The sequence below is a fragment of the Eleutherodactylus coqui genome, chromosome 5 (assembly GCF_035609145.1).
Source record: "Eleutherodactylus coqui strain aEleCoq1 chromosome 5, aEleCoq1.hap1, whole genome shotgun sequence".
Taxonomy (NCBI): domain Eukaryota; kingdom Metazoa; phylum Chordata; class Amphibia; order Anura; family Eleutherodactylidae; genus Eleutherodactylus; species Eleutherodactylus coqui.
In genome coordinates this window covers 172,294,347-172,307,722 of record NC_089841.1, presented here as the reverse complement: position 1 = coordinate 172,307,722, position 13,376 = coordinate 172,294,347, and the positions used below count along the sequence as shown (strand labels likewise).

At 43.2% G+C, this 13,376-nt stretch overlaps 1 protein-coding gene across 2 annotated transcripts in view; it reads left to right on the top strand.

The window, feature by feature from the left end:
* Positions 1-12,059, top strand: part of OSGEP (O-sialoglycoprotein endopeptidase) — a 29,865-nt gene extending 17,806 nt beyond the window's left edge. For both annotated transcript variants that reach the window (XM_066603727.1, XM_066603728.1), the window contains exons 9-12: positions 220-310; positions 7,594-7,669; positions 8,185-8,283; positions 11,725-12,059. In XM_066603727.1, the coding sequence (XP_066459824.1) occupies positions 220-310; positions 7,594-7,669; positions 8,185-8,283; positions 11,725-11,764 (306 nt within the window). In that variant the 3' untranslated portion in view covers positions 11,765-12,059. The remainder of the gene's footprint in view (positions 1-219; positions 311-7,593; positions 7,670-8,184; positions 8,284-11,724) is intronic.
* Positions 12,060-13,376: the final 1,317 nt, after the last annotated feature.

Genomic DNA, 13,376 nt, shown 5'->3' with positions numbered 1-13,376 from the left:
CTTCTGCCCAAGGTTCCCTATGTTCATGTAGCTGCTGTAAAAGGGAATCTGTAAGCTATTGTGTGTACCTCCGGCAAGATGACTGCCCCCATAAATCATGTACAGGTGGTAGAATGATTAATATATACAATTAGTAAAAATAAGTATAATTGATTCCCCTTGATACTTGCCTGTCTTTCCAGTTTAGTGTAATACAAGGACATATTTTTTTCCTGACAGGAAACCCTCTTCGCTATGCTTGTGGAGATAACTGAGCGTGCTATGGCTCATTGCGGTTCACAAGAAGTTTTAATAGTGGGTGGAGTTGGATGTAAGTAACTGACTGTAAAAGTAAATCTATCCTGCTCTCTATGGTTAGTTCAAAGGGGTTATCCAGCATAAAAAAAGGAAATTCTAATGTGTATATTACACAATGTCATGAACTGGTCCTTTTCAGCATGCGACATGGGTGCGACCGCAAGGGGTTGATCTACTTCTAGTTCATAAATCCCGCGCACTTTGCAAGATGGAGCATAGATCACAACCCCAAAAATGCACACAGCCGCCACTGATCATTTTATTGTAAGGCAGATCAGATCGCTAAGCTGTGGTAATGTACCGTTCAAAGTTAACACTTTACCAGGGACTATAGGTTTTTATAGAGCAGCAAGGACTGAACTTACTAAAGTTTAACCCGTTTAGGACCAGCCACAGTAAATTTACGGCGGCTGGTCCTGGGCTTAGAGCACCACCAATAGTAAAATTACGGCGGTGCTTCAAGTCTCCTGTCTCTGCAATCAGTCAGAGGCACTGAACCGGTTATCAGCTGTTAGTGACAGCTGATAACCCGGAGCAGAAGGCAGGAGGGGTTTTTAACCCTCCCTGCCTTCTGCTTCCCCGATATACAGTGCGCAGCCTCGGGGGGTCATGTGACCTCCCGGGATTCCCTGCTACTGCAGAGCTGGAGGGTCAGACTTAGACCCTGGCAGCTCTGCAGGTGACTAATGTCACTACAGGGGTTGCTTTCCCCTATAACTAGGGCTCCTATGAATGCCCTAGCTATAGTGGGAAAGTGTCAAATAAAGTAAAAAAAAAAAAAAAAAAAAAAGGTGAATGTCCCCCAGAGGTCTTGTATGACGTCATGAGGGACACAGATAGTAAAAAACACAATTACATACATCAGTAAGACAAAATAGCACAATAAAACAACAATACATACATAAGAAAGAGAATAACACAAAGCAGACGCCAACAAAAACTGTCGCCGTATGCGCCCTGTAAACCAAAACCATACAAACTATATATCAAAACGTCCGAAATAAATAGAGGAACCCATTCCCATACTTTATTTTAGTGTAAATATAAAAATAATTTTAAAAAAAACTATAAATGTTAAAAAAAATCAATTTTTTTAGCATTTTACCCCCAATAAAACTAAAAAACGGAAAAAAAAGTCAGTGAAAAAGATATTCGAAAAATAGTTCTATATGTCACAGAAAAAAAACGCTGCAAAAATAATTTTGGTAGCTAAAAGAAAAAAAATGGAGCAGTAAAACCGCCACATGGGTAAAATCCCTAAAAAGTGTCTGGTCCTTAAAGGGGTTGTCCCGCGCCGAAACGGGGTTTTTTTTTTTCAATAGCCCCCCCGTTCGGCGCGAGACAAACCCGATGCAGGGGTTAAAAAAAAAACCCGGAGAGTGCTTACCTGAATCCCCGCGCTCCGGTGACTTCTTACTTACCTTGTGAAGATGGCCGCCGGGATCTTCTCCCTCGGTGGACCGCAGGGCTTCTGTGCGCTCCATTGCCGATTCCAGCCTCCTGATTGGCTGGAATCGGCACGTGACGGGGCGGAGCTACGAGGAGCCGCTCTCCGGCACGAGCGGCCCCATTCAGAAAAGAAGAAGACCGGACTGCGCAAGCGCGTCTAATCGGGCGATTAGACGCTGAAAATTAGACGGCACCATGGAGACGGGGACGCTAGCAACGGAACAGGTAAGTGAATAACTTCTGTTTGGCTCATAATTAATGCACGATGTACATTACAAAGTGCATTAATATGGCCATACAGAAGTGTATAACCCCACTTGCTTTCGCGGGACAACCCCTTTAAGGTACAAAACAACCTGGTCCTTAAGGGGTTAAAGCTTTAATACAGAAAGGTGCAATGGTTATAAAAAGTTACAAAAGGATAATATAAAAAAGAACATACAGTACGAAGCAAAAATAGTTGCTAAAATAAAAGGAAATAAAAGTGTAAACCAGACCTTCACTGATTAGATCGGTGGAATGTGGTGGATGCAAGGAGACGTGCTGCTTATGGCTTGTAGATGTATGCAATCACCTGGAGTCTAACCAGGTCCCTTGGTCTGGACAAGACTTTTAACATTCATAGCTACACCCCCATAATCTTCCTCCAGTCCACCTAATAGGGGCAGGCAGTGTACATGCAGGATTACATACTTCAGCCATAATTCTTATTTTGGTCATACTTCCACGTAGGAAGCTCCTATGGAGAAACTATGACCGTTATATTTCAGTATATAAATTTAGCAATATATCATTACTAAACAAGGGTGTCATAACCTAATAGGTCTAGGGTTCCTGGGGCCCTCCGATTCTGCTATTTGGACCAAAGGAAGCAACTGGAGCACAACCATTACACTGTTGTTACACAGAAAATGAATTATGCTGGGGAAATCTTAAATTATATAATTATGTTTATTTCGTACTAGGCTATCAATTTTTAAGAGCCACACTGGTGATTTTTTTACATTTTTCATTCATTATCATCTTTTTTCCTCATATGGTCATGTGATCTCAATTCTTACCAGCTCAGATCTACTTGGGTTTATACTGCCTGAAACTAGTCAGTTTCTTAGTTTGTATTATGCTGTTACATAAATCCTACCACAGAAACTGCATTGAGGGGGACACTGAATCTCCTATCACAGTTACTTCTGTCACAAGGTTATAATAGAGGGATCACAGTTTATCCATTTATTTATATAAATGGTAATGGTAGAGGCAGAAATGATACAGCCCCTAACTAATGCTGTGCTGATGCATCATGGGATTAATTTGTAAGTGAAAGGAAAAACTCCTGTTCTCAAGATGGTGCCTGATAAGCATCAGACAGGGGGCTGCACTGCATGGAATTGGCTGCAATACATAGACGAGACTTCCAGAGTGTGACAGGCAATTAGGGGGTGGTGGGGGGAGGCATGGAAAAATGTGTTTTTGCCAGTGTCCCTTTACATATTGGATAACTCCTTTTCTGTGTATACAGATATTTGTGGGAGATGGGGGTTGTGGTCCCCAGATACCCCTTTAATAGTGTTTAGGTCTGAATTCTTTGGCAGCACAAAATGTACACTATGGAACTAGCATTAAAATCCACGATGAAAACCCATTTTTGTTACAATCAGAATTTGCCTCAGACTTGACCAGGAATTTCACACAGTGTTTTGCAGAAGGCGAAATCAGTAGTATAAATCAACAACAGATAATTGGTGCATGATGCAATTGTGAAAATATAGGTTGCAGATTTTGCAACCAACATTCCATGGAAGTCCAACGGAGACCACATCCTTGAGCCCAGCCGCACACACTTCGAGATGTGCCGGGGCTGTATGCTCAGGATTAGTATGGGTTCCAGTATTCACCCCACCGAACAGCAAGTTATCTCCTAGCCTGTTTTGAGAATTTTTCATCCTTGTCATTAGGGGACACGGAGACCTTGGGTATAGCTGGTGCCACTAGCAGGTGACACTAAGTACAAAAAAAGGGTTAGTTCTCCCACAAGCTATGCTCCTCCTGCAAGCACTAAGCTAAATCCGTTATCTAGACACATCTACACAGTTACAGATTCCAGTTACTCTTTACATAGGAGGGTAAGTGTAGAATGTTTGGAACCGGTAGCTCACCTGCCAGCAAGCCATACGAAACGTCAGCCGCCTTATGTCCCATCCCACAGGAGGGTAAGTGTACTACAGCTTGAATTTATTTACATAGTGGGTAAGGCTACTACAGCTAGAATGTTTACTTGACAGCCTTACAGGTTATAAGGAGCTTAGACCACCGCATTCCCTTTCCCATAAGAGTACTGCTAGAACCTATATCGGACACGACTACACAGTTACACCTAAATCCAATGGTTTCATTGCTTTTTTCATGGAGAGGAAGTGTAGTACCACCATACTCTATACCTGACATCCTACAGGTCAAAGAGCCTCAGCCATCTCATTTAAAGATAATCATCTTAGGACTACTTCTGTACTTTGTGATAGCTGCAAGTTATGGCAGGTATCGGCCGCCTTATTGCCTTCTTCCATGGGGTGGTAAGAGCACTAGGGCTAGACACTGTATCTGATGTGACTACGCTATGAGGGTTAACATCGACTTACTTATCCCCCCTCTTGTTCATCGGAGGGTAGGTGTATTTTTCTTATTTGCTGGTTTTCACATGCCTGTGCTGTTAGTTAGTATATGCCACCTCACAACTCCCTGTTGGGAGAGGGGGTACGTTTTTCTCGGTAGCCAACTTGACTATAAGTCACCGCATCATTTCCGATAGACCGATTGCATCTATTTAAGCTAGAAATCCAATAGAACTACTCAACAACTGGAGTAGGTTTATTAATCAAGTCTTTTTTCTTACTTCCATGCGAGGAGTAATCCATTACTGCCAGTACACATATCGACATAGCTATACAAGAGTTTTTTCAGGCAGACTCATTATTTATTTATTCATTATCAGAATGACTGGCGGATCGCAAACAACAGACATCCGCCTTACTTCATCCATGGAGGAGTAATTATTGTAGCTAGATCCTGATTCCGATGTGACTGCATAGTTACTGCAAATATCAGGACATGGTTAGACTACTATTGCAAGCACACTCTTGCTCCTTACCCTCTTCCAGGAGGTCATGGTTTTTTAGTTACTGTCGGTAACTGCTATATCTTATGTCTTGGTTGATTTACACAGTAGTGGCAAATACCAAGCCACATGCCTTCTTCCTTTCTTATAGGAACTTTTTGGGGTGTTTTGCCTGACCCTGGTTCTGATGCCTTGCTAACGCCCTCCTTAGGGGGAACAGTGTTTTTCCGGCTTCTTTATACACCTCACATGATTTGGTACATTGGACGTTGATTCGGATTAGTAAATAAAATTTTAAAAGATGGGTGTAGGCGCAACCTTTTTTAAAGAACACGAGACCTTAAATTTAGCTTTACATAAATTCATTTTCAGGGCTGTGGTGCCCCTTCCTCAGTACTTTACATAGCTACATGAGTATGTTCCCAGGAATGTGGAGGGTTGGACAGCAGGTCGCTCACCATGCACAGCTACTTGCATTAGGCTAAACATCTTTGGCCACTTTTTCAGTTTCATGCAAATTATCCTTCTATTACTAGATTGTGAAGTCTCTTTGGTAACCCGGTGATCAAGGGAACTCTAGTTGTCTGGGATCTACAGAATCAAAATTCGGTTAATACAGTTGTTGCCGATATTCTCTCCTCTTGAATAGCATTCTCCGGACACTACTAAACAAAAATGTCAGATAAGGGAGATGGAATAAATCCTCCACAGCACCACCTATTGAAAGGCAGCATTCCTTCAAGTCAAAGTCAGACTTTTTATACAAGCCTTGTTACAATGACTGGGAATTAAAAGCAAAGCCAGACTCCATGTACATACAGCTGTTTCCGGGTTATTGCCCTTCATCAGTGTACAGTAGGAGTCTGGCTTTTTGCTAGTGAGAGGCCTGGGACAGGGGTCAGAAACACTCTTTTCTCCTTAGGGAGAGCAACTATATACTATAAACTAAGTGAGGAGAGTCAAATGGCCAAGCACGCTCCTCTGGGTAATATGCAAATAAGGGAGATGGAATAAATCCTCCACAGCGCCACCTATTGAAAGGCAGCATTCCTTCAAGTCAAAGTCAGACTTTTTATACAAGCGTTGTTACAATGACTGGGAATTAAAAGCAAAGCCAGACCCCATGTACATACAGCTGTTTCCAGGTTATTGCCCTTCATCAGTGTACAGTAGGAGTCTGGCTTTTTGCTAGTGAGAGGCCTGGGACGGGGGTCAGACTCACGCTAGTTGCAAATTCTCATTTCTTTCTAGTCCAAAGAGAGTTCTTGTCCTCTTCTTATATGGTCGACTGTCATCGTCAAGTGGTGTATGTCTCCCACTATGACCTTTCTCACAGGTTGAATATTTGTCTGGGGCCAACTTATAACCGGTACAGAGCACATCACTTTTTACCCTCATAACTAAGCATTATATCCCATTAAACCTCAGCTGAAACATTCAACACTTGTCCGGGTACCTTTTATATGTTGACAATGGTGCGATTCTGGGAAATCCTCCTTATTCCTTCTCAAGCCCCACTGCCGCCTGGCAGGTGGTATTATTTTTTTTTTTCTGTCTCACGTTGTCTTGCAATTGAAATGTGTTTGGATGCCGTTTCTTTTTCTTTTGCCGCTGTTCTCTGACCTTCTATTAGGGCGGACTCTCTCTACCTCTCAGGCATCAGTTCTTCCATGCTGTACATACCTTTAGTCAGTCTAGGCCTTCAATGGGAACTGGTTTTGATCCCGGATATATTACAAGGGATCCACCAGGACAAGGTGCTTGATCTTGCTCCCTCTTTCCACTCTACAGTGGACCTTACCCGTTTCCTCTCAGCTATGTCAATACATTATTTTTTGGCAGGGTGTTAAAGTTGAAGGACAGAGCTTCTATCTTCCTAGTCAGAGGCTGACACTGTCAGAGCGATAGATGCTTCCTGAGAATTCTTCATTGGGCCTTGCCAAGACTGTCTACTATTTGTTTTCATTTCGCCTACCTTCCCCAAGAATACACCCTGGTATAATCTGGTTGCGGTACACCGACTGCGCTCACCATCTTTCCTTTCCCACCTCTTGGCTAGTGCTTTAGGATGTCCCAAGGTCTTTGTGTCCCTAAATGATAGACTAGGAGGTGGTGAGTTCTCCTTCAATGGAAGTGTTCAAACAGAGGCTGGACAAATATCTGTCTGGGATGATTTCGTGATCCTGCACTGAGCAGGGGGTTGGACCCAATGACCCTGGAGGTCCCTCCCAACTCTACCATTCTATGAGAAAACAGGATTTTTGCTACTTACAGTAAAATCTGTTTCTTTTTGCATATATTGGGGGACACAGCACCCACCCTATTGTTTGTTCTTTAGGTGACTGGTTTGCATCTCCTGTCTCAAAACTTTTTTGGTTGTGACAAAGTGTTTTTTGGTTTTTTACCTGTTACGGTCTATATCCATTTACTTCTATGCTAATTTCTTCTCTCCTACTGCTTGTGTACAAACTGATTTGGCTCACTGCCTGCAGGAGGGGCATGGCTGGTGGGAGGAACTAAAACTTTTTCGTACTTCGTTTTGCCTCTTAGTGGCAGCAGCTATACCTAAGGTCACAGTGTCCCCCAACAAATGCGACGAGAAATGAATTTTACAATAAGTAACAAAAATCCTGTTTTCGCTAACTTGTGTAACTGCAAATTTTGCTAAACAATATATATTGTCCTGCAAGAAAATAGACTATTAATGCTTCCCACTACTGACTTCTAACACTTAGGTAACATACGACTGCAAGAAATGATGGGAATAATGTGCAAAGAACGAAGTGCCAAACTTTTTGCCACAGATGAGACGTAAGAGGAATAGATATATTAATTTCGATAATCAAATTAAATTAAAGTACCATTTTAATGTAATAAAATAATCATGTCTTTCGCCCGTAATGTTCAGTCAGAACAGAAGTCCACATTTAGCACTGTATTTGTGCCTGCTTTTTGGCTCATTTTATTCCAACATTTTGTCTTTTCTGTATTACTTCATGGCATGTGTGTCCATTTTTTAAACTAGAGTGAAAAGTGGGAATGACTTGCTGCTTGGCCAGGATTTAGGCACATTTATGTAATGTCACTTCAGGCATTGGCCTTCAGCTGATAGTTATTTCATGCATATCACCAGCTTTACAATAATCATATCACTCAATCACAACTTTTACAGCCAATTCTCTAACATTCAGATAAGCCAGTCACCATTATTGTTTGTTTCTTATATCTGCACTACATTATTTTTCTAGCTGTAAAGCGCCGTGAAATATGTTGCCATTATATAAAAATTATTTTTTTTTAATATGGTCATTTTTTGTATCTAACAGATTCTGTATTGATAATGGTGCAATGATTGCCCAAGCAGGATGGGAAATGTTCCGTTCAGGTCAAGCCACAGCATTGCAAGATTCTTGGATAACTCAACGGTCAGTTTCAGTAACAGTATCATTTGACTTAGGCCCCCTGCACATGGGCGGAAATTCAGTGTCGGGATTTTCCGGCAAAATCTCCGACTGTGCCCACTGCCATAGGATTGCATGCATGCACGCAGTCCTATGCACTCAGCCACGATTTGTCCGCGTCAAAACACGTGGAAAACAAATCACTGCATGTCCTACTTCTGTGCGGGTCTCGTAGAGTCCAGCCGGCTCTGCTCTGCGCATGCTGAGCGGCAGCCGTCACAGCACAGAGAAGAGGAGACGCCGGGAGTGGGTGACCCGCAGGTCTCTGCAGGGGCACAGGTCTGCATCCCGCTGCAAGAATTCTCGCAGCAGGATCCGACCCGTCCCTCTGCAGGCGGCCTATAAGAAGCACTCTGTTTTTTTTTTCTTTTGATAAATCCATTACATGTCACTGGCCTCTGCTGTGAGGAATCCAGTTTTATAGCTTTGTATTCTGCATTTTTGTTGCCTTGAGGTCACATGACTAGCACTTTGGCAGTGCTCTGTGTCCTCCAGTTAATTACTGCAGGACACACAGCTTTGTTAGAGTGCTAGTCATGTGACCTAGCATCCAGGAGAAAAGTGCAGAACACACAGCCTGGAGGGGATGAGCTATAGAACTGGATTTTTCACAGCAGAAGTCAGTGACTGTTGTTTAGTTGTTTTTTTTAAATCAGAGTGCTCCTTTAAAGTGGTTGTGCCAAGCTATAAAGGTATACCCTATCCACAGAATAGGGGAAAGCTTTATGATAAGTGGGGTCTGACTGCAAGTGCTCCGCCGCTCCGATTGCCTAGCATTTGTACTTGGCATTTTCCAACACTCTCATTGAAATAAACGGAGTAGTGGCACGCATGCACGACTTCTTCATTCATGCGGGAACATTTGGGAGCACTGTTCTTCAGATCGGTGAGGGCCTTTTTGTATCCTCTGCTGTCATACATTACGGAATGCGCTTCACCGGAAACGAAAGAATGAAATGTCAGTTGAGAAGTGATCGCTCCTCCAAGAATCCGGCACACAAGTATTAACCCTTTCGAATCCACTGTCTGACGTCTAAAGACATTCTGATTGAAGGCTATACAGCTCCGATGTCGAAGACGTCCAGCAGGGTATTCTTACTGTAGATTACTGGCCGTTCTGTTGTCGGGGGCCTCTCCAGCATGTCCCATACTGCAGTACTGACTCTAGCCAGCAGATGGTGCCATTGTATAATGGCAGAAAGAGAAAGGCCCCCTAGGAAACCCTGAATCCAAAATTGGATTGCAAAGGGTTAATCTTCCATGCAGGTTCTTGATGCAACGATCACTTCTCAACTGACATTTCATTCTCTGGTTTCCGGTGAAGCACATTCTGTAGGACTACTGATTGAAAGAGATTTAAGAAGCTCTTGGTTTGCTGCACCTGGTAAACCTTTGACCAGCTATGGGCAAACATTTTTTGGTGTATCCACTCCTGTGTTTGGCTCCAAAAACTGCATTAGTGAATCTAGCTTGTAGTCGTTTTGTTTTATAACACGTTTAACTGTGTAAATCCAGTACTCTGCCAGAATGTATTCACCAATGTCCATATCAACCCAGTTCCTACACTGATTCTAAAGGACAGATGTATGCATGTAGACATGTCTCCACTGAAATTCGCTAGAGTTAGGGCTCATATCCACTGACGGGTTTGAATTGCGGGTAAACAACGCAGATGATCCACAGTTCAAGTCGCCTGTAGACAATCATTGGGGCCCGCAGCTTAATTAAAGCATGCAGATCTGTTTTGCAGACCTTCTGGTCCAGAAAACAAATCGCAGCATACTCTATTTTGCCGCGGATCCTGCAGGGATGGCTTCGATTGAAGTCAATTGAAGCCTTCCAATCTGCGGCACACCCGCAAATGTCATTGCAGGCGTGCCGTGGATCCCGCAGGAGATTTTTAAAAAATCTCCACTGCACATGTGAGGGGGGCACGGCCCACATCCATGGAAGAGAAGACGGACGACCCGCACGGCCACGCATCTGGAATGGTAATTAATGTTCTTATGCTGCGGGCCGGGTGGGATTCCGCTGCGGAGCTCCTGCCCACAAAATCCGATCCGCCTGTGGACATGAGGCCTTAGGGTGTGTTCAGATCAGATGTGCTGGATTTGCATTTCCACATGAGAACTCATATAATCATTTCTGAAATGCCAAATGGGGGGTCAAGGGAACATATTCTACTAATATACAGTATGGGGGATCCACATATGACTACACAATGCACCATTAATACATGCCCTTCCCTGCATCTGAACTATATGCCTCTCCTCTCTGACACGGAAACTACATGTAAGTAGCCACACACAAGCAAGTATTTCCGTGTCTAGATGGTTGGGGGCCAAACAAAATGGCATTGCAGGCCGCATTTGCCCCATGAACCACAGGTTGTGCACTGCTGCGCTAGACATAGGGCTCTGATACAGAGTGCACAGAGCCTTATGAAAATGGAGCAGTCCCATTGTAGGGTTACTCTAAGGGTATGTTCACACATAGCAGATATGCTGCAGGTTTTTCATTTGGACATACAACAACAACAATATATAGGGTGAAATCAGTATAAGGCCCCGTTCAGACTGTAGCGTTTGGTCAGTATTTAGCATTAGTATTTGTAAGCCAAAACCAGGAGTGGCTCCACAGTACAGAAGAGATTCAAACTCTCCATTATACTTTTTCTCTATCGGTGTTCCATTCCTGATTTTGGCTTATCAAAGCTGATTAAATAATGACTTTTGAATGAGGCCTAAAACATGGATTCACCATGAAATTTGCAGTAAAATCTGCATTTTCATTCCAGTACATGTGTTTCGCCCTAACTCTTCCTGATTTCTGTCCAGAACTAGCTGTTAGGCTAGGTTCACACGGGGTGGCTTTGCTGCAGTTTTTTCGTTGCGCTTCTGCGGCAAAACTGCTTCAAAGGCTCTTTATGGCTCGCGAATTTTGGCTGCTTTTCCACCTCCGAAAGTCCGCAAGCGTTTTTTTCTGCAGTGCTTTTTTACTTTTGCAGCGTATTTAAGTGCAGATTTTGCTGCGTCCATGGAGGCTATGGGCAAAAAAGCACTGCGGAAAATCCAAAAGAATTGACATACTGCATCTTCTAAAACGCGCCGCACCTGCATTTCTGCACTGCGGCAGTGCGGAAGAATTGCGCCCTGTGAAAACAGCTTTTTGGCCAAACACATTTGCACTACAAACGTAGCAGTTTTGCCGCAGTGCAGATATGTAACAGCAAACCGCAGTAAATCCGCACCGTGTGAACCCGGCCTTATAGTCATTGGTGGAAGCTGTTTGTTTTGAAGGACACCTACAACATGCTAGCTTAAAGCATTGTTATAATGGGAAACGCCTACAACTGTATGCCCTATTCAGAGGGCACCGTCTAACCCTCTCTTATGGTTTCCACAGATACCGGACCGACGAAGTAGAGGTGACGTGGAGAGACTGAAATGAAGCCAACTGTAATATATCCAAACCATATGTTTATATGGGAACCTGGGTTTGAATAATTTAGTATGAGACTTTAGAAGCCTGGATCTTTTCTTATTATGCAAGCCACTAGCTCATTGTATACCTACTGGATGCACAGGAGGCGCCGGAGCACTTCAAGCATGCAGAAAACAATAAAAAGTCCAGCATCCATGTAAACTTCATATAGGGCTTTATTAATTACTTTTTAAAAAGCCATAAGACACATACAGACCACCAGTTACGTGTCTCAGGCTCTGTCGCCCCTGCGCTGCATTCACACGAACGTATATCAGCTCGGTTTTCACGCCGAGCCGATATACGTCGTCCTCATCTGCAGGGGGGGGGGGGGGAGGATGGAAGAGCCAGGAGCAGGAACTAAGCTCCCGCCCCCTCTCTGCCTCCTCTCCGCCCCTCTGCACTATTTGCAATGAAAGGAGGCTGGACGGGGGCGGGGCCAAGTTCCAAGAATTAGCCTCGCCTCCATCCTGCCTCTCCCCATTGCAAATAGTGCAGAGGGGCAGGAGCTTAGTTCCTGCTCCTGGCTCTTCCATTCCCCCCCCCCCCCCCTTCCTGCAGATGAGAACGACATATATCGGCTCGGCATGAAAACCGAGCCGATATACGTTCGTGTGAATGCAGCCTTAGTTATAGCATGCCCTTATATAAGATTTATATAGATGCTAAACTTTTTATTGTTTTCTGTACTTTTTCCTTTGCCCACTTTTAGCAGGGAAGCTGGCATATGTCTTAACCATTGCTGTGTCTCTACAATGTATTTTATTGTAATATGTTAATATCTGGCACCACCAATCAAAAACAAATGAGGATCGTTTGAAGTGACAGAACTCTGGTAAGGCTTATAGATCTTGCGCAGACACACTCTTATAAGATGGTAAACTTGTTTGGCTTGTGATATCAGATGGACGGGACACTAACAGGAGGAGCGATAGGAACAGTCATGTCAAAATAGGACAAAGTTTGATTAATGTTCTTGAACTGGAGTGATGAAGCCTTGTACCCGTTTCTATATTTAACAAAACGGCAATGGTGGTATGGGATATTGCAAATCAATACCCATTAATGCTGGCTGGTCGAGAGTTTCAGAGTAATTGTATATTTTTGTTTTGCCAACAGTAGCTATAAAATACAAGATGGACTTGGTAATTGCAGCCATGTATATGTTTAATCATCCCAGTTGCTATGTTTCTGAGTTTATGCCCAACAGAGAGATGCCATTGGGAGGTAGATGTTGGCTAGTTTATGCTGTACACTGCGGTTTGTAGATATATGTAACATATACAGTTGTAAAGTTGCATGTTTTGGGTTTTTTTTTTTACTTCTAATAAAATTTATGCTTTTTATAACCCATGCTGGTACTTCTACAATAAGGGTTACAATAGCAACAGGATCGAGGATAACTTTATATCTTGGCATAGACCCTTTAACATACCCCTTCACCAGCATCATAGGTTTTAAGATAGCACTAGTAAAGCAAAGGTGTTTGGTCTTACCGCTAATCATTAATGCACCATATCATACATTTCTGCTTGGGTACATAATTAAAATATAGTGTGAGTGTTACAGTCTAA